This window comes from Stigmatopora argus, chromosome 19 (assembly GCF_051989625.1).
Source record: "Stigmatopora argus isolate UIUO_Sarg chromosome 19, RoL_Sarg_1.0, whole genome shotgun sequence".
Classification (NCBI taxonomy): Eukaryota; Metazoa; Chordata; class Actinopteri; order Syngnathiformes; family Syngnathidae; genus Stigmatopora; species Stigmatopora argus.
The window spans coordinates 2,517,115-2,539,829 of NC_135405.1; the positions used below are offsets into that span (position 1 = coordinate 2,517,115).

The following is a 22,715-nucleotide window of genomic DNA, read 5'->3' on the forward strand; positions in this document are numbered from 1 at the left end:
TGCATTGACAGTTACCCTTCATAAGCAGATATGAAGGTGGTTCAGTAGGAATATTCCATGAGAATTTATGTACACATACCTACAAAGATGTTTCCTTTGAAAACATTTGTAATATCCATCAATTTCAGTCCTGAACTTTAATTAAACAGAGTAATGCCTTGAGATACGATCTTAATGCATTACGGACCGAGCTTGTATATCGATTTCCTGGTATCTCAAATCAACTGTTCTCATAGAAATTAACTAAATACAAATTAATTTGTTCCCGCTCTGAAAAAAACACCAAAAAACAGAATATTACACTGGAAAAACATTTTTATTGGTTCATCCTCTACTAACAGAGTAACATATAACTATCTAGTGTTATGGTGTTCAATACTAAAAATGTGACAATGGAGGGGATCGAGAAATAGTCACTTTTTGGATGGCAACGCGCTCGTAACAACATAAACACAAATTTCACTTAAATGAACTTAGATTACGATAAAGACACTTAAATATACGTTTTAATCTTACCTTGCACTAAACTTAATTCTAATTTTGTTTTAATTGTTCTTTTTTTTTCCGGCTTGGCTTTTTTTGCCTTGCTTCCACCTTCACTTTTAGCCAGAATTTTTAAAAGGAACCTATTTAGGGATGTTTGCTTTTGTCTCCCCGTCAAAATATTACGAAATTGATACACACAAATGTCCTCACAATAGGATAACCGACCACTTGGCAACTTATCCGGGTGCTCCTCTCGTATTGACAAGCAAGCTTCGTCACGCGTACACCACTCTCATGTTTTTCGATTATTTCATGCTTAATATCGATTGGCATCACACGCCTTTTCTTCGTACTACCATTCATTGCACCTGCTTGCTTTGGACCCATTGTTTTTCTTCACTGACTAACGCAAAAAAACATGGTAAAAATGAACGACGGAGATGCAGCGAGAAAGACAGTGCGGTTTTATCATAAGAAGCCTTTCGCATCTTGACCACCTGGCTCTCGTATGCTCATATCTCTAAATTTGTCTTGTACCTCAGGGCAAATATTTGCTCGGAATTTCACTCTTATCTCAAATTTCTCATATGTTGGGGCCCTCGAATGTCAAAGTATTACTGTATGTGTCTTTGTGTTTTATCACAATTGTTTGTCATACATCCCATGCGGTTCACCTTTTCAAATTTAGCATTACCAATGAAATAAAAAAGACATTTTTCTTTTGTTTTTGCTGGTAAGCCGTAATCGTTTACAAATAGAATCTAATAGGAGTGTCTTCAAGCTAAAACTTGCTTTATTAATGAAGACCCCTGACAATGGTGTCTTCGGTACCACTCATTTAGAAGTGACATACAGATCTCTTAACAATGTAATTTCTTTCAGTCTGTGGCCCTTGCATTGCCAGCAGTTTTGTGTGAGTTCTGATATGCTAATTGGAGGTGATAAAAGTTTTATGACTTGTTTTTGTTTATCTCCCCTTTGGCCAGAGTGAAAAAAACAATGGTCTTTAGAGCAACTTTCCACCCTATGCCTCAATTGGCAATACATTGACAGTGACAACAGTAGAATGCTTTGCAAGAGAAACAAAGAAGATTAAGTAGACAATCAGAAACAGATAAAGATCATTGGGTTTGATGTATTTAATGAAGGGAAAATACTTACTATATATATATATATATATATATATATATATATATATATATATATATATATATATATATATATATATATAGTAAGTATTTTCCCTTCATTAAATACATCAAACTAGCGCCTTCAACGTATCAATCCAACCCTCAAAAACTATTTTATGGCTATAAAACCTCTACTACAGCTACAGCTGCGACACAAAAAATAATCAATAAAATAATGCACAAAAATGGGGCAAAATCCACTTCCTAGCAGCATTTCATGATTAAATACAAATACTGGAGCTTTTCACACATTAAAACCAGGCCAGTGGGGCGATTTTCCCAGGAAACGACAGCGATAAACGTCAATGGTGTACGGGCAAACATTGCCCGAAAATGGGGTAAAATCCAGCCGAAAACAGCATTTATTGATTAAATACAAATACTGGAGCTTTTTAGACATCAGAACCGGGCCCAGAGTATCATTTCCCCGGTAAAAAGACAGCGATGAACGTCGATACGTCCATACGTGAAATGACAAAAAGTGCACTAAAATTAGGTCGAATCCACTTCCTAGCAGCATTTATTGACTGAATACAAATACTGGAGCTTTTGAGACATTACAACCAGGCCAGGGGGTGATTTCCTCGGGAAAAGACAGCGATGGACGTCAATGGCGAAATGGCAAAAATTAAACTGGGATAATATCCACATCCTAGCAGCATTAAGTGATTAAATACAAACACTGGAGCTTAAATACAAACACTGGAGCTTTTCAGATATGAGAACCGGGCCTACAATTGAAATATTATTTAGGAATATAGCCATATTTTACTCACCAAAAATCCTTTTTAACTCTACACAATATCCATCATCCTTTCTTTCTTTCTTCTTTTCTATCGTGGAGCTAAGTTAGCGCACTGAAAGAGCCGCACACACCATTTTCCCGGCTGTAACAGGCTTGCTAGCTTCGGAGTTGACCGCCCTTTCTTAATGATGTCCATTTTTTTCTGGAAAAGTCCGTCTGGAAAATAGCTTTGTGAGAGAAATCTGCAACAGAATCCATTTGTTTTTGCCACTGTCGGCCATTGTGGGTGGAGTTTGCGATCTCTGGCTGCTTTGCCCCGCCTCCTAGCCAATCATAGTTGCTGAAAGCAATGACATGTCCCAGCCAGCAAAATGCCAACGCCTATGAAAAATCATTGTGGGGTTGCCAAGTCGAAATCTGATTGGTTAAAAGCAGCAGTCTTGTTTAATGCAGCAGACCCCGCAGAACTGATTTTGAAGGCTTTGAGGCAGATCTGATCTTGGCAACAAATAATGGCTGAAATGTGATTGGTTAAATGCTACAATATGAAAACACATCTGGAAGCATTGCAACCAGGGGGGAAAGCAATGAAAGGAAGCTAACAGACCATTTGGAATAATAAGTATTGATGGACAAAATATAATATGATTCAGATATTTCTTAGGCCAGCAGAGAAGGCCTTGAAGGCCCTGACGGCCCGCCACTGATATATATATATATATATATATATATATATATATATATATATATATATATATATATATATATATATATATCAGTGGCGGGCCGTCAGGGCCTTCAAGGCCTTCTCTGCTGGCCTAAGAAATATCTGAATCATCATATATATATATATATATATATATATATATATATATATATATATATATATATATATATATATATATATATATATAAATAAATATAAACTGGACAAAGACTACAAAGCAGCATAGAAACGATGAGACATACACAAATAGCACGGGTCTGGGAAGTGATGTGATAACAATGTTGTTCATCTAGCAGCCAGGCTTTAAGGTGGTTGATAAAGAGGATCAGAGATGGGAGTTCACTTGTAGTATTTGGTATTGACTTCCAGGTATGTGAGGCATGAACAGAGAAGGTGGTTTGGCTAAATGCACTCTTTCTGAAGGGAACTACACAGTCCCCGCTAGAACTAGCTATTGTTGATTTGTTGGGATTTATTTTTACAATTTCTTGCACTGGAGGAGGAGCTTTGTGGTGGAAGATTTTGTTAACCAAGATGACATTAGCATATTTAACCGTTTTGTCCGAGTTCAGATGTTCATGTTTTTTTTAAATATCAGACAGTGATAGTACGTTATGTTTTTTTTGTCCAATACTTTCAGAGCTTGCTTATAAACAGTTTCAACTGGTTTTAGTGTTGTCTTTCATTTGATATTACAACACTTTAAAAAATATATTTTTTATTCAGTTCACCATAAATAAAATAAATAAATAAAATAAAATCAGACTTAGGCTTGTCATCATCATTGACTAGACAAAAACCTAATTGTCATCATACCCAGCTGCGTATGACGAAATTGAAGGTGCTTCTCCACGAAGTGCACTTTTCTCAGGCAAGAGTTCAGACTTGCTGGCAATTTTGCCGTGATGGATACATCGCATCACCTCCCGAGCGCAACCAGCTCCCGGCGACTGCGAAGGATTGCCTCACCGATGCCAACAAGAATAAAATGGATCACTTACCTCCCACTGTCTTCCTTACTTACCTAGTCAGCCAGCAGGAGGCAGATCGCCGCCCAACGTCCTTCATCTATCCTCACCCCGAAGTTGTTACACCGAGGGGATTGTGTGTCGTGCTGCTGCAGTTTAGAGTCCTGATGGCTGTGGGGAAGAAGCTGTCCTTAAGCCTCTTTGTCCGTGCCTTGTGAGACCGGTAGCGCCTGCCAGAGGGAAGCAGCTGGAACAGGTCGTGACCAGGGTGGTCCGGGTCCCCAGCAATGTTCCGAGCTCTGCTGATGTAACGAGGGCTGGCAATATCTTCCAGTGAGGGCAGAGAGCAGCCGACGATCCTCTGGGCAGTGTTGATCACTCTCTGCATGGCCTTTTTGTCTGCTGCCGTGCTTCCAGCGTACCACACTGTGATGCCGTATGCCAGGATGCTCTCCACAGTGACTTTATAGAAGGTTACCAGAAGCTTAGTGTCCAAGTTATTCCTCCTGAGTACCCTCAGGAAATGGAGTCTTTTCTGGGCCTTCTTCACTACTGCCGTGGTGTTTGTGGACCAGGAGAGCTTGTCCGTGACGTGGACCCCCAGGAATTTAAAGGACTGGACCCTGTCTACACGAACTCCATTTATGAGGAGTGGGGACAGATCTGTGCTCTGTTTGCGGAAGTCCAGGATTATTTCTTTAGTTTTTGTGTTGTTCAGTGTGAGGTTGTTCATCAAGCACCACGAAGACAGTTTGTTGACCTCGTCTCTATAGGCCGCCTCATCCCCTTCTGAGATGAGTCCGACCACAGTGGTGTCATCAGCAAATTTGATGATGTAGTTGGACTGGTGGGTTGGTGTACAGTCATAAGTGTACAGGGAGTACAAAAGAGGACTCAGTACACAGCCTTGAGGGGAGCCAGTGCTCAGTGTAATGGAGGAAGAAAGGTGGGAACCAAGTCTAACAGTTTGTGGTCGGTTGGTTAGGAAGTTCTTTATCCAACAGCAGATGGAGGAGGATAGTCCGAGGTGGGAGAGTTTGTTAGTCAGAATGTCCGGTTTCATGGTGTTGAAGGCTGAGCTATAGTCAATGAAAAGCATCCTCACGTAATTCCCATGGTGTTCCAGGTGTCTCAATGCTGTATGTAGAGCAATGGTGATAGCATCCTCAGTGGACCTGTTAGCTCTATAAGCAAACTGGTGAGGGTCAACTGAGGGAGAGATTGTATTCCTGATATGGCGGGCTATCAACTTTTCAAAGCACTTCATGATCACAGGTGTGAGAGCAACAGGCCTATAATCATTCATGCTGTCGATGGTTGGCTTTTTGGGGACAGGAATAATGGTGGCAGATTTCAGGCAGGATGGAATGATGGATTGTTGCAGGGAACAATTGAAGATTTTTGTGAAGACTCCAGCCAGCTGGTCAGCACAGGCTTTGAGCACCTTCCCAGGTACTCCATCAGGTCCAGCAGCCTTCCTGGTATTCACAGACCGCATTTCCAGTCTCACTTCCTCTTCCTGGAACTTCAGTGTATTGCTACAGGATAGTGGCGGGGGTGTTGAGACTGGGTCTGATTTGTCAGTCTCAAAGCGGGCAAAGAAACGGTTCAGTTCCTCCGCTAGTGAGGCATCTGCGTTAACAGACATATTATTGTTATTGTAGTTGGTAATATGTCGTATTCCCTGCCACATCTTCTTTGGGTTATTGTCTGTGAAGTGCTCCTCAATTTTCTTAGTATATTCTGCCTTGGCCTTTTTAATGCCTCTTTTCAGATCAGCTCTGGCAGCTCTATATTTCATCTTGTCCCCTGATCTGAAAGCGGTGTTACGGCATTTGATAAGTGCCTGAGTCTCCTTGGTCATCCAGGGTTTTTGATTTGGGAAAAACCCGTATTTGTTTATTCCTAGTGACATTGTCCATGCAGTTTTTGATATAGGAGAGTACAGCGTCCGTATAGTCCTGGAGGTTGTCGTGTTCAAAGAGTTCCCACTTGGTGCGGAAAAAACAGTCCTGCAGCTGAGAAAGGGCATCCTCGGGCCAAGTTTTAATTGTCTTTATTTGTGGTCTTGTTTGCCTCCGGAATGGAGTGTATGCTGGGGTGAGGGCTAGACAGAGGTGATCTGATCCAGCTAGGTGAGGGAGGGAAGTGGCTTTGTAAGCATGTTTAATGTTAGAATAAACATGGTCAAGAGTTTTGTCTCCCCTCGTGTGACATTTTACGTATTGGATAAACTTGGGTAGAACAGTCTTTAAACATGCTCTGTTGAAGTCACCAGCAACAATACAGACTCCATCGGGATGGTCAAGCTGTTGTTTGTTTACAGCCATTAGCAGGAGGTTTAATGCCGTGTTGACGTTAGCATCAGGAGGAATATAAACCGCCGTTACTATGACGACGGCTAGCTCTCTCGGTAGGTAGAAGGGCCTACACCGTACTGCCAATAGCTCTAAGTCCGGAGAACAGTGAGTGTCAATAATCCTACTGTCACCACACCATTCATTATGTATGAACAAGCAAAGTCCTCCTCCTCTGCTTTTGCCTGTTAGTTCCTTTGAACGATCGTTCCGAAAAAGCGTTCGGCTAGCTAGCGAAACCGCAGCGTCCGGGATTTGCTGGTGTAGCCACGTTTCCGTGATGAGGATAATGTTACAGTTCTTAACAAAGCTGTTGGTGGCAATTCGAAGTTCCAACTCGTCCATTTTGTGGGTGATGGATCTGGCGTTGGTCAAAAAGATACTCGGGAGCGGTGCTCGGTGTGGTTGTTGACTTAGCTTAGCAGCAAGACCCGCCCGACAACCGCGCTTTTGCTTCCTTTCTCTCCGCCGCCTTCGCCTCCTTCGTCGTGCTTTGAGTGGGCTGACTATCCACGGAGCTCCCGGAGGTCTCGAGATGTCCTCGGGGATATCGTAGGTTCGTTGGTAGTTCGTTGTGACATCGGATATATCGCATCTCCTTCCGATAGCAATTAAGTCGTGGCGACTGTAGGAAAAGTTTGCCTCGCAGATGTTGGTAAATAACGATAGGATTGAGAAAAGAATACACCAAACTGGAAAGCCAAAAGCCGCTGCATCCGTGTGCGCCGCCATCTTGAGGATCTTGAGATCCTGAATCCTAAGAGAAACATATGTCTCATTTTAAAATAAGGTCAACCTGAGTACAAATTTAGTGTCATTCCTTACAGGATTTTGTCAAACAACAGTGGAGGAAACCTCCAGGCCCATGCCCCTTCGACCTTGACAAGAATATATTGGGTATGGGGGTGACGAATACCCCCCGTGGGGATGTAAGGACAGAACATTTTATGTATACGAAACAAAGGAAGGTAGGAGAACAGACTGATCAGAAGTGTGAGTGCTTCAGCAGGGCTGGCTTTATGCTATCTGCTGAGGCTCCCTGGTCCTTGGCCTTGTTTTCTGGCTACAGAGCAGTAAGACACAGCAGAAGGAAGAAACTGCAGTTAATAATGCATACAATAATCAGTAGACCATTAATGTAGACAAGACATAGCCACAAATTAGGATCACCCCTATTATTACGACAATGCTACATATTTTCGTATGCACAAATACAAATACAAGTACACAAGCACAATTATCATGAAGTGGATTTATCAAATACTACAGTTATAAGCATATGAAAAGACTGTAATGTATTAATATCTAAATATATGTATAAAATTTTAAAATAATTTTAATACTGTACTCATAGCAAAAATAGTTCCTCTCCACTTGATATATAAATAAAAAAACAGGTTAATGGGAGTTCCAACAGAGGGCAAATATTCCATTAAAAAGTGTTTAAATCTCATTACTCTTGTATAATGACAATAAAAGCATTCAATTCAATTCAATTTAGTCTAAGTGCTCCTGCACAGTCCAGATCTTGCAGCGCCCTTTCAGTGAGGTACAGCTTCGCGTTCAGGATGAAACAGTTTGTGAAGGGTTTCCGGTTGCTCATCCAGTAGACAAGCAGCAAGGCTTTGTTCTTGTTTTTTAAAGCATGAGCACGGTCGAATTTGTAAATTAAAGCTGGCTTTACCATTAAACCAGGCATACGAACATCAGGTGATCCGTGTGCAAGTTCAGTTCACGTTTGAATAAGAATGTCTGTGAAGGCATCCTCTTACCATAAATCCCAGTCTCATCCATGTTTAAAAACTTGCTCAGGGAGATAACCAACCATTGTCTTAAATTATGTGAGGGAACTCTTCCTCGACGAGGCGTTTCAGTGCCTCCTGGTCTGCGAGCTGTGGAGGCTCACTCGGGCACTGGAACGAGGCTGAGGTTCATAGTCATTGGCTTTGTCAGGAGCTAAGCTATCGGAAAAGGTCTTTGGTTCTAATCATTTTGGTATCCAGAATAATGATCTTCTCCTCATAGGGTATTGTAATGGAAATGGAATCCGAAGAATAGGCACGGCGCCCGTCTCGTTTGTTCTATTTGGATACGCACCCAGCCTTCAGTGCCACCCATTTCAGCACCGAAGAAGTGCTGCCATGATTTCTGCCATTTTCACCGCCATTTTTCATCTCTTCTTCTGCTTGCAAGTTTCAGCGTGACATTTTGACATTCCGCAGGACATTTAAGAGGCATTTTCAACGCGATACGAATCCATACAATGCTGGAAGAGGCTCGCTGTCATCTTTCTGTGCACGAAGCGAAATGTATGTAATGTAATCCAAGAAAAGGCACGATGCTGTTTGTATTATCGATGCATCATACGGTGAAATGTAAGGTGAGTGCCAACCATTTCAGCGCCGAAGAAGAAGCGGTGCCCTGACTTCTACCATTTGTCATCCCCTGTCTCCCATTTGGGGGTCATCCTGAATCGGTGGCCAGCCAATCGCAGGGCACAGGGAGACGGACAACCATGCACACTCACACCCATACCTAGGGGCAATTTAGGGTGTCCAATCGGCCTACCATGCATGTTTTTGGAATGTGAGAGGAAAATGGAGTGCCCCAAGGAGGCCCACGAACAACATTCAAACTCCACACAGGTGGACGTGACTTGGATTTGAACCCAGGACCCCAGAGCTATGAGGCCGACACGCTAACCACTCGTGCCACTGTGCTTTCCATATATATATATATATATATATATATATATATATATATATATATATATATATATATATATATATATATATATATATATATATATATATATATATATATATATATATATATATATATATATACAGTTGTGGTCAAAAGTGTACATAAACTTGTGAAGAACATAATGTCATGGCTCTCGAGAGTTTCCAGTTATTTCTACAACTCTGATTTTTCTCTGATAGAGTGGTTAGAACAGATACTTCTTTGTCACAAAAAACATTGATGAAGTTTGGTTCTTTTATGACTTTATTACGAGTGAACAGAAAAAAAGTGATCAGCTGGGTCAAAAATATACATACAGCAGTGCTAATATTTGGTAACATGTCCCTTGGCCATTTTCACTTCAATTAGGCGCTTTTGGTAGCCATCCACAAGCTTCTGGCAAGCTTCTGGTTGAATCTTTGACCACTCCTCTTGACAGAATTGGTGCAGTTCAGTTAAATTTGATGGCTTTCTGACTTGGACTTGTTTCTTCAGCATTGTCCACAAGTTCTCAATGGGGTTTAAGTCAGGACTTTGAGAAGGCCATCCGAAAACCTTAATTCTAGCCTGATTAAGCCATTCCATTACCACTTTTGATGTGTGTTTGGGGTCATTGTCCTGTTGGAACACCCAACTGCGCCCAAGACCCAATCTTCGGGCTGATGACTTTAGGTTATCTTGAAGAATTTGAAGGTAATGTAAACTGAGGTAAAGGTGATTGCTTGCGTTTTCTTCCTGATCGTGGCAGTGACAAAACAGTGCCATGCCCTTTATACTTACAGACAATTGTTTGCACTGTTGCTCTTGGGACCTGCAGCTGCTTTGAAATGGCTCCAAGTGACTTTCCTGACTTGTTCAAGTCAAGGATTCGCTTTTTCAGATCCATGCTGAGCTCCTTTGACTTTCCCATTGTAGCGTTTGTGGGCATTTGCATCCAATGAGTCCTATTTAAATGGCCTCAGAGAAGTCACCAGCTGTAGTCACTCATAATCACTCACAATAAGTTAAGAGGCCATGCTATGAAATTCATTTCACTGACACAACTTTCTAAGTCACCAAAATTGCTAATTCGTGTATGTATATTTTTGACCCAGCAGATTTGATCACTTTTTCTGTTAACCCATAATAAAGTCATAAAAGAACCAAAATTCATGAATATATTTTGTGACAAAGAAGTATCTGTTCCAATCACTATATCAGAGAAAAAACAGAGTTGCAGAAATAACTGGAAACTCAAGAGAGGCATGACATTATGTTCTTCACAAGTGTATATAAACTTTTGACCACAACTGTATATATATATATATATATATATATATATATATATATATATATATATATATATATATATATATATATATATATATATATCAGTGGCGAGCCGTGAATTTCAAACCGACGCCTTCAGTGCTATGTCTGAATCAGTCCAACCCTCAAAAACTATTTTATGGCTATAAATCCTCTACTGCAGCTACAGCTGCGACACATGTAAAAGAAAAACATCAATAATAACCTCATACAATTGAAATATTATTTAGCAATATAGCCATATTTCACTCACCAAAAATCCTTTTTATCTGTACACAAAATCCATCCTCCTTTCTTTCCTCCTTCTTTTCTATTGCCATCGAAGCTAATGCTGAAAGTTGAGCCTGTCCTGTGCTATTTCTGGCATAAGTTTTTATTCGATTTAGTGCTGAAAATGTACGTTCCCGGTTGTGACAGGCTTTCTTGCTTCGGAGTTGTCCGACCTTTCTTAATGATGTCCAGCTTTTCTTGAAAAGTCTGTCTTGAAAATGGCTTTGACAGTAAATCTGCAAACAAATCCATTTCTTCTCCTCCTTCAGCGATCGCGATTTGACAAAACCGCTATTACATCAACACAACATTATATTTGCTTGTGCAGCTTACTCCAGATACAGTTTGGTAGCTCTGGCTAGTCCACTCTATCACTAGCCAATCATAGTAGGTGAAAGTGATGACGTATCTCTACGTCTATGAGAAGACCTTGGTGTCGCCAAGTCAAAATATGATTGGTTAAAGCAACAGTTTTATCGACGCTTGTTTTATGCAGCAGAGCCCGCAGAACTGATTGTGAAGGCCTCAAAGCAGATTTTAGACCCTAGCAACAAATAAAGGCTGAAATGTGATTGGTTAGATGCTTAAATATGAAAACACTCATCTGGAAGCATATATATATATATATACATATATATATATATATATATATATATATATATATATATATATATATATATAAGTCACCAATGATTATTATATTTTCGGTCTAAATCAGTGGTCCCCAAACTATTCCGGAAAAGGCCGCACTGGGTGCAGGTTTTCGTTCCAACCCGTAAAAGGAAACCTTTCCACCAATCTGGTATCCTAGAAGTGCAATCAGTGGATTGCAGTCAGGTGCTTCCTTTTTCAGCTTCCTCATTGGTTAAACTGTTTGTGTTGGATCGGTTGAAACAAAATCCTGCACCCACAACGGCCCTCGAGGACCGGTTTGGAGACCTCTGGTCTAAATTAAAAATGATTTCCAATTTGCAAGAATTCTTGCATGCATTTTGTTCAAATATAAGCACAAAAATATTTCCCAAGACTTTGAAACAATCCAGAGTGCTTATTTGGAATAGTTTATTTTGCCTAATAAGGGGAAGAGTTGTGAGGTGTCACTGATGATGGATCAGGTACCAGCTGAGCCCATTAGATAGCCATGCTGGCTTTGCATCAATGATGCAAATGGAGTACAGAAATCAGTTTTGCTTAGTGTTCTCTACTTTGTCTTTTTGACACTCCATCCACTGACTGCCTGTCATGCCATAACAGCAGCCATCATACAAGCAAAAATGGGTTGAAAATTTAACACTATGTACAATGAAAAATTTGAAATCACAAATTATGTATATATATATGTATATATATATATATGTATATATATATATGTATATATATATATATATATATATATATATATATGTATATATATATATATATATATATGTTTATATATATATATATATATAAGTTTAAATTATATTAGGCTGTGTTGAGATATAATTTGAATTTATTCATAAACAATGATATTTATATATCTTTTTCAGTATTATTATTTTTCTTTCATCATTATTGTTATTGTTAATTAAATCATTCATTTATTCATCTGTATCACTTGAAAGGAGGGTGCAAAAAGGTAAGAGTCTTTTTCATGTCTTAGGGTGCGTTTTTGTGTGTGTTTTGCTTCTTTGCCCCGGGGCCATACTCCCGCCATCCCTGCAGTAATGCCTATCTCTCCCCCTCCACTCTCAAGTGTCACGCGTGCAGACAGTGGCAGGCAGTGGGAAGCAGAGCCTGATGTGTGGGGGTGGAGATAGAGTCATTGGAGATGGGGGCGAGAGCAGAGCCATGGCAAAATTGCACGGGTGTACGACTTTGAGACTGGACCGTCATACACTGCTTAGATTGGATGAGTTGCTGCGGCGCAGTCAGAAGCGATTACTGTATCAGAAGATCTGCCCTGCGGCTTTCCCTTTCTACATCACAAGAAAGCAGGAGGCGAACAGAGAAGAGGCAGTAGACCCGGGTGAAGTGTGTGTGTTGGGGAGGGTGGGATGTCATACATAGATATAATTAGTCTGAGCCTCTTTCTTCCTTTACCTTTTTCACATTTCATTATTCATTTAAGATTATGAAAGTATACTACATGATTAGTAGAAACTCACGACTGCAACTCATATGGTAATTTCTTTAAATACAAAAGACAGAATTGATGGAGCATAGGTAAAATTTAAAAAGCTTGAATCGAGAGAGGTAATCCAACAACAAAGAATTCTGCATTCATTTATTGAAAATATATATTTTTTTAATAAAGGAAGACTAACGTCTAACGAAGGACAACTGTGCGTGATTCAGACGTGGATACCATCCGTCAAAACTCCCCCCATCCATGGAACACATCCCTTTTAATGTCAATATTCATTAGCTTAAATATTTATTCATGAATATGGCTCAAATAGAGGTGCTTGATTGATGCATCCCTAAAAACAAAAAGACATGCTTGGGCAAATTTTAAGAAAAGAAGGGTTCCTGTCCCGCCTCAGGGGAGGAGTCTCTCAGATTCATTATTCACATGCCCTCCAGGCAGGCTTTCAAGGCTACTCTGCCCCGAGGGCGAGAAAAAAAATAACCACCACTGTTAAAAGTAAATCATCTCAACTGATGCACAATTAATGGCAGAGAGGGAACAGAGTCCCCCTTGCGCTTGCAAGCTAGAGAGCATTAGCAAACAGGGGCGGAAATTTCTGTTTAAGGATGCCTCCTGCCTTTATTTGTGCCAGCTTTCTTCTGAAATCAAACAAGAATGCTGCTAATGGCGGGATTCTGAGCCACAGGCTATACTGACAAGACATATGTAATGCTCTGGGTGAGGATTGGGGGATGGGATTTGTTGCTCAATGGACACATGGGAATACAAGAGTGCTGAACTCACTGCCCTGCCAACTCATCCTGCTTCATTTTGCATCAGCAACCAAAAGTGCAGCTCATGTCCAACTTTTAACAACACATGATTTGATGTTATTGGGTCTGTATCATACACAGGTCAGAGTAAGGTTTTGTTATTGTGATTTACTTCTACTCTTCCAAGAGAATCATTATTCTCATTTCCATAGCTGTCAACCTCGGCCAATTGGTCCCCTTATTAATGATTGCAATTCCCCTTATTAAGTGATAAAAAAAATGTACAAATGCAACGCGGCACATATGTAGTCACATAAGGTTCACTTAAAAGTCAAAAATTGTGGACGGGGGGGCAATATCAGTCGGTGCACCTTTTGTATGCACTAAATTCTGTCGCTGTTGCTGTATGACGCTTGACTGTCGGCTTGCTGACGCGCTATATTTATACAGTGAAAAGGCGGACGTGTGAAGGGGGAATGCCCGTGCGCATATTATGCTAAAAGCATGACAATATTAGCAGTCAACAATGACGTTTTTGTCTGCTACCAGTGATCGAGATGATGCGGATTAAAGCCGAAATGGGTAAAATGGTTTTACAAATAACATACTTGGAAAAAAATCCCGTACCAAAAGTTGTTATACGGCGTACACAAAAAACGTATGAAATACGGGAAAACGTTAAAAAAAAAGTTGATAGGTATGCATTTCAAATAGAGGTCGCTAATAAATAACCTTACATGTAGCACATTGGCTGAATGGGCATTCATTATTTCACATTGGGCACACAACTCCTGCAGTCATTAGTTCATGTCATATGAGTGACTCAGATTGTATTAATAGCTCTTGGTCTTATTGAGTTCCCACACTACAAACTTCTCTTCATTATCCAATGTCCGCGGGAATCAAACAGAGGTGAGAGGAAGAATCTTGTGCTTTACCATTCCACACAGGAATACAGCCCCAGCCTATATTTGTATATTTGTTGCTAAACCAGGATAACTCGATGTATAGGAATAAAGGTATAGGGGGCAAATTATTATATTTTTTCTTTTCATAATGTGACTCCTTTTTTATTTCTTTAATCCTAGGCGACGGCCTTGACAACAGCCTTGCATCACCAGGCACAGGAGATGAAGATGACCAGGACAAGAAGAGGCAGAAGAAAAGAGGCATCTTCCCTAAAGTTGCTACAAATATAATGAGAGCATGGCTGTTTCAGCACCTTACAGTAAGAATTTTATCTGTATTTCCATGTTTTAGTTAGGTCCAATGAATACTGTAGCAAGCCAAGTAAACCTCATCCCTTCATTATCTTTCATGAGAAAACTCTCAGGCTTCCAAGGGTGTGATCGCTAGGATACAATTGGTAGCTCGCATGACAGTAAGATTTGTCGGTTTCCTTTGGGCCTGAAGGATTTCTTGTTTGCTCCGTGACATTGCAATGTGCCCAGCGCAATACTGACATCGTAGGATGTGTGCTACTTTATTTATTTATTTAGTTATTTAGTACACGCAAATCTGATTATTTTAATGATCATCAGGCTCATCAGGTTCTTTTCATGTGTGAAGATGACAGCCTTGACAAACATAAGTGAGCTGTGATAGCTTCTCATTCAGTTATACACTGAGCTTGGACACTTCAAACATGTGCCGCATATATGCTTCAATTTGACACCCTTCAGTGGTGATGAGAGCCGTCTCAGCTGCACTCCCTCCAAGATTTCATGTTCATTAAAAAAAAATCATCAAAATGATTCGTCCTTCAGCCAATGGACATGGCTCATGCACAGATTGAGCTGCATACCTTTTCACAGTGATGGGTCATACTTCACACAGCAAAAGTGCCTGCTTGTCAATCTTTTCCAAAGTTAAGAATACCCTGGCTAAAATTGATAGTCAATATAGAACTATGATAGACACTAAAATAAAGTATAGAATCTTTAAAATCCATTAACATAAATGAGTGAGCTACTGTACCCACCAAGCTAATGGTTAGAGTTAATGATAAAAGTTCAGTATTGATTACTATTGAGTCATGACTATTTTGTTATGCAGTGAAATTATTTCTATGTAAAGGTAGTTAGTCGTGGGCTCTGGACATATTTCATTTGTTGTTCATCTTTGATCCATTCTAGGTTAAAGAAAAGGTCTGTGTGTATTTCGGAGCACGATTGTATACTTGACTCTGATGGGTGTGTGGTTAGCGTGTCGGCCCCACAATTCTGAGATCAAGAGTTTCATCTCAGGTCCAAACCTTCCTGTAGGGAGTTTGCATGTTCACACTGGTTAAACACTCTGAATTGCCCCTATGTACAAATGTAAGAGTGAATGATTGTGCCCTGCGATTGGCTGGCCACCAATTCATGGTGTACCTCACCTGGTCCAGAGTAGGATAGGCACCATTGCCCCCACGAGCCTTGTAAGGATAAGCAGTATGGAAAATGCATGAATGAACAACATCAACAACAACATTCACGGTAGGCTGGTTGAACACTCTCAATTGCCTCTAGGTAGAGTGTGAGCATATATGGTTGTCTGTCTTCCTGTGCCCTGCAATTGGGTGGCCACCAATTCAGGGTTCTCCCCCGCCTTTTGCCTGTAGTTAGCTGGGATAGGCTCCAGCACCGGCCGCAAACCTCGTGAGGATAAGTAGTTTGGAAAATGTGCGTACTTTGTGCAGATATAACAACCTGAGAGAAAGAATAAAGCACAATGTCTTTCTTTTTTACTTTTTAAGGTATAAGATAGAGCAAATGCTTTCTTCTTACATCTTTCTTTATACTTCACACTTACAATTGTGTCATAAACTCCTAATTTTTGTGGTTTATAACAGGCCTACAAAGATCCTGTACTCAGAAAATCCCTTCCTTTCCAAAGTCTGCCATTAGATTTTACAGATGAAAAAAGATAAGAACTTAATTGAATTATCCTCTTGCTATCCTCCATCCTCCTTCATCGGTGATTTGTTAAGCAAAAGTGTGTGCCATTGGTAGGATGTGCCAATGAATAGTGTGTGAGGAGACTTTGGTTCTTGAAAAGCCCATTGCAACACCAAAGCGTTCAAGCATTCATGAGTTGTTGAGGTTGTGAATGGAGTTGGATGATGTTTTGTCAGATGTTGCTGTGTGAGTCCTCTGGTCGGTAACAAGGTAGGAGGAGGTCCTCTGCTATAGTCTGATGCTTTTGTCACCCATTCTGAAGATCCTTAAAGGAAGCTATTGAGAAAGCAGTTGTAAGGGTGCGGCTTATACGCGGGGGCGGCTTATGTGGGAAAATACGGTATGTACTATTTTACACTTGGCAAGATGAGACTTGAAAATAATTCACATAAGTTCTCAATGCTCTAAGCAGACACATTTAAGGACTGTCAACCTGCTAGAGTTGTCAATTTTCTGTGCTCTCTTACAGAGAGAAGTGGGTCCTAAAATATTTATTATATAATATCAAATCATTAAGTTTTACTTCGGGCAGCCTGGCGGATGAGTGGTTAGTGCATCGGCCTCAAAGTTCTGGGGTCGAGGGTTTGATCCCAGGTGGGTCCTCACTGTGAGGAGTTTGCATGTTCTCCCTGGGCCAGCATGGGTTTTATCTGTGATGATATGCGCCTCAAAACATTAATGGATGAATGAATATTAATATCACTAAATATTGTTGTGCTGTTGCCTTTCATGGTGAGCGGCAAAACCCGTTTGCCAGACAAAAGGATTCTCGTGTGCAAACCTTATTTCTCTTCAGCACAGGTTAGTCCTAAAACAAATCCGATGGTTCTTGTATGGCGTTGAGCTGGCTCTGGCATAGATAGCGTTTTAACATGATAGTCTGAGTAACCGGCTGTAATAACCTGGCAATAACCAGAAAAACAAGTCTCCTGATCCAAAGGCTAATCAAATATGAAGCCTGCAATCAATGGCCCATAGCGGCTCAGAAAAGTCAAAACAAATTACAAATGGGTGGCTCAGGCGTACTAACCCCAACTTCTTTACAAGATATCTGAAAGTAGGTGTTGTATAAGACACCCTCGTCCAGCGGTACTCATTTCATCCAATTTTTGTTCCTCAAGAAGATTTCAACTGCACTCTGTCGCACAGATTAGCCGTGCGTTTCAGTCATTCCCCGAAATGAAAGTTCCTGCTTGCCCCCCAAAAATGACAGTCTATTAGTGTTATTGATATTTCCCAATTTTCCGTCAGGTTATGGTTATTCCCATGTACTTGCTCGCTTAACTGTAGATCCACTCTGGTTTCCCCAAAAGTTTTGGAAACCACCGTTGCTTGTATGCCAGTGCTTTGGTGTCGCTTTTCTGACTTGGTTAGGCAAGTCAGATGTACAAATCCAGTATTTATCCAAATACCATATGGATCTTTGGCAAATAACAAGCACTCCCCAGCAATACAATTTGCTGTGTTCCTCAGAGCCAGGGATACCGCTTCGTAGTTATACCGCTACGTAGTTACTGGACTGCAAGTGGAGGACAATTCATTTTCAAATAAAATAAAATCAAAAGCCTTTATTGTCATCATACAGAGCTGCACATAACGATATTGGTGGTGCTACTCCACAAAGTGCGTTTTCCCAGTAAAAAAATCGGTACTCGGATGATTCGCCTAAAGACGTTTCGCCGACGGATGTTTGACAGACGGACAGGTCGCCGAATGGACGTTCTGCCGAACGGAGGTTTCGCCGAAACGGGATTCGCGCGCTCGCCTCGCCCCCGGATCGTGTGTGTACAAGTTTTTCAACCTTGGCCCGCGGGCCATATACGGCCCGTTAGGATTTTTAATCCGGCCCGCCGCCAGCGTTGTCCAAATTATAGTAAAAATCAATGATTCATTTCCCTTTGCCGCTCATCACTCTCAATTTATTAGTCTACCGTCAATGGCAGCCTGGGAATAAGCACTCTTGGGCGTGCATGGCACCCCGGGAATAAGCACTCTTGGGCGGGCATGTCAGCCCGGGAATAAGCACTCTTGGGCGGGCAGATGTAGCAGAACTGAGCCGTGAAATGACACCAATCGGGTCAAATCCATCCTAAAACAGCATTTAATGATTAAATACAAATACTGGAGCTCTTTGGACATTAGAACCGAGCCCAGGGAAGTGAATTCCTTGGTAAAACGTCGCGATGATGTCGCAATAAGGCAAAAAAACGTCTATATATGTCCATTCGCCAAACGGCTTAAAATGCTCTCAAATTCGGTCAAATCCAGCCGAAAACAGCGTTTAATGATTAAATACAAATACTGGAGCTCTTTGGACATTAGAACTGAGCCCAGGGAAGTGAATTCCTCAGTAGAATGTCGCGATTATGTCGCGATAAGGCAAAAAAACGTCTATATACGTCCATTCGCCAAACGGCTCAAAATGCTCTCAAATTCGGTCAAATCCAGCCGAAAACAGCGTTTAATGATTAAATACAAATACTAGTATTGTATATACAAATACTAGTATATTACAATACAATATTAGTTTACAAATACTATATTTGCTCAGCCTTGAGGGGAGCCAGTGCTCAGTGTGATAGAGGAAGAGAGGTGGGGACCAAGTCTAACAGTTTGAGGACAGTTGGTTAAGAAGTTCTTAATCCAGCAGCAGATGGAAGAGGATAGTCCAAGGTGGGAGAATTTGTTAGCTGGAATGACGGTATTATAGTGTTGAAGGCTGAGCTATAGTCAATGAAAAGCATCCTCACGTAGTTCCCATGGTGCTCCAGGTGGCTCAGTGCTATGTGTAGAGCTACGGCGATGGCGTCCTCAGTGGACCTATTTGCTCTATAAGCAAACTGGTGAGGGTCAACTGAGGGAGGGATTGTATCCCTGATGTGGCTGGAGACCAACTTTTCAAAGCACCTCATGATCACAGGCGTAAGTGCAACAGGCCGATAATCATTCAGGCTGTCAATGGTTGGCTTTTTAAGGACAGGGATAATGGTGGCAGATTTCAGGCAGGATGGGATGATGAATTGTTGCAGAGAACAATTGAAAATATTTGTAAAAACCCCAGTTAGCTGGTCAGCACAGGCTTTGAGCACCTTCCCAGGTACTCCGTCAGGGCCAGCAGCCTTCCTGGTGTTCAAAGTCCGCAGTACCTGTCTCACTTCATGTTCCTGAAGCTTCAGTGTACTGCTGCAGGGTGGTGGTGGATGTGTTGAGACTGAATCTGATTTGTCAGTCTCAAAGAGGGCAAAGAAACGGTTCAGTTCCTCCGCTAGTGAGGCATCTGTGTTAACAGACACATTATTGTCATTGTAATTGGTAATGTGTCGTATTCCCTGCCACATCTTCTTTGGGTTATTTTCTGTGAAGTGCTCCTCAATTTTCCTTGTATATGCTGCCTTGGCCTTTTTAATGCCTCTCTTCAAGTCTGCTCTGGCAGCCCTGTATTGTACCTTGTCCCCTGACCTGAAGTCGGTGTTACGGCATTTGATGAGTGCCTGTGTCTCACTGGTCATCCAGGGTTTTTGGTTTGGAAAAACCCGGATATGTTTATTAACAGTGACAGTCTCCGTGCAGTTTTTGTGTCTGTGTAGTCCTGGAGGTTGTGGTGTTCAAAAAGTTCCCAAATGGTGCGGGAAAAGCAGTCCTGCAGCTGAGAAAGGGCGTCCTCAGGCCATGTTTTTATTATCTTTATTTGTGGCCTTGTTAGCCTCCGGAATGGGGTGCATTAGGAGGTGAGGGACAGGCAGAGATGGTCGGATCCAGCAAGGTGAGGGAGAGGTGTGGCTCTATAAGCATGTTTGATGTTAGAATAAGAGACTTTTATCTCCTCTGGTGTGACACTGCGTACTGGATAAACTTAGGCAGAACAGTCTTTAAACATGCTTTGTTGAAGTCACCGGCGACAATAAAGACTCCATCGGGGTGGTCAAGCTGCTGTTTGTTTACAGTTGTGAGCAGGAGGCTAAGTGCCGTGCTAACGTTAGCATCCGGTGGGATGTAAACAGCCATTACAATGACAATCGTTAGCTCTTTTGGTAGAAAGAAGGGCCTGCACCGTACTGCCAAGAGCTCTAAATCAGGGGAACAGTGAGTGTTAATGATCCTACTGTTGCAGCACGAGTCGTGTATGTACACGCAATGATACCCCCCCTGCTTTTCCCAGATTCTGTTGATTGATTGTGTCGGTGTAGCGTGCGGCTAGCTAGCGATACCGCAGAGTCATGGATTTGCGGGTGTAGCCACGTTTCAGTGATGAGAATAATGTTGCAGTTCCTGACAAAGCTGTTGGTAGCAAGCTGAAGTTCCAAATCGTCCATATTCTGGGTGATGGATCTGGCGTTGGTCAAGAAGATACTCGGAAGCAGTGCTCTGTGCGGTTGTTTCCGTAGCTTAGCAGCTAGGCCCGCCCGGCATCCGCGCTTTTGCTTTCTTTCCCTTCGCCGCCTGCGTCGTACTCAGAGTGGGCTCGTGACCGGATGTTTGGTCGCCGGACTTTTGGTCGCCGGACGTTTGGTCGTGGACGTTTGGTCGTGGACGTTTGGTCGCCTGGACCCAAACAACCGGCGACCAAACGTCCGGCGACCAAAAGTCCGGCGACAAAACAAGGTAAAACAACACGGTCTACGCATCAATAAAAGCCAACAATGGCAGCTTGTTTTATGCAGCAGAGCCTGCAGAACTGATTTTGAAGGCCTCAAGGCAGATTTCTGACCCTGGCAACAAATAATAACTGAAATGTGATTGGTTAGATGCTTAAATATGAAAACACACATCTGGAAGCAGTGCAACCAGGGGAAAAGCAATGAAAGGAAGCTGACAGACAATTTTGAATTATTTAAGGATTCATGGACAAAACATAATTAACATCAGTCTGTGATTCAGATATTTTTTTAGGCCAGCAGAGAAGGCCTTGCAGGCCCTGACGGTCCACTACTGATGGATTATAAGCTTAGGAAACCTTCCTTCTGACGCCTTCAGACAGGATAGTATAGACTAGGCTGCTAGCCTGGGCTTTTAATGTATACCAGATCTTGTCGCCAGCGGCAAAACGGTTGCAACCCGTGAGGGCCTGATCTGTTCCCCTCTAACACCTCAGGACTTGAACCTGCGCGGCACACTGCAACAGGGAGGGCGGTTTCCGTGGCATACTACATATATAATGAACCCATAAAGCCAAAATACACACTGGTCGTCATGCTATGGGCCTGGAGGGTTTCCCTCAGATACAACATTACCCTGGAACTCTAGCCCTACATCCGCGGGTGAATAATTCCGAAAAATGAGAGTGAGCATTTGGCTTAAGCGCATGTATGAGTTATTTTTTATTTAAAAATATGCGAATGCTGAATTGCAAATAGGGGGTCCACTGTAATTGCAATGCATTGATTTATCGATATTTTTACCCACACTCATCCACTATCAAGTTAAGAGGTACAGTATTTTCATATTGTCAGGCACATGCAGAAGCCTGTTAGTGGCGTTGTCTAGACATTTCATTTCCCACACAATGTTCTATTCTGTTGATGGCAGCAGGCATGTAAGTTGAATGTCCTTTTTATTATTGCTAAAAAAAACAAGATTCCAAATACATTTGATTTGTCAACATCAGCCTTATGGAGCACAAAAAAACATTGATTTGCTGACCAATTCCTCCAATGCCTTAGGCCCCTTACCTTAAAAGTAATTGAAAATTTAGTTTTTGGAAGGTCATCCTTCACTGATGACAACAGGAGCCAGCTGATGGTCTGACATCAGCAGAATGACAACTAGCCCACGACCCTGTTCCCAGTACATGGGTCACCTCTGTCTGCCATCTGCCACCCTCCTCCCTTAATAACACACGCCCACACACCATACACACACAGAATAACGACAAAAACGACCAGGCTAGAATTTGGGGGAGAGGTGGGGTAAGAGATACAGGGGGGCTGGGCTTACCAGGGTCCCAAACAAAAGATACTATTGTGTCTCTTTACATCCCACCAGATCATTTGTCAAGCAATGTCAAATAATGTCACAGAAAGCCACACGCTTTTACCCTGAAGTGTTAATGGGGCCAAATATATATCGGCAGTCCATGGTTTTGGTGGGATGATTCATT

The 22,715-nt window shown here is 41.7% G+C and overlaps 1 protein-coding gene across 2 annotated transcripts in view; it reads left to right on the forward strand.

Moving 5' to 3' along the window:
• meis2b (Meis homeobox 2b) overlaps window positions 1-22,715 on the forward strand; it is a 52,152-nt gene that overhangs the window by 18,554 nt on the left and 10,883 nt on the right. For both annotated transcript variants that reach the window (XM_077587273.1, XM_077587272.1), the window contains exon 8: window positions 14,768-14,907. In XM_077587273.1, coding sequence (XP_077443399.1) covers window positions 14,768-14,907 — 140 coding nt within the window. The remainder of the gene's footprint in view (window positions 1-14,767; window positions 14,908-22,715) is intronic.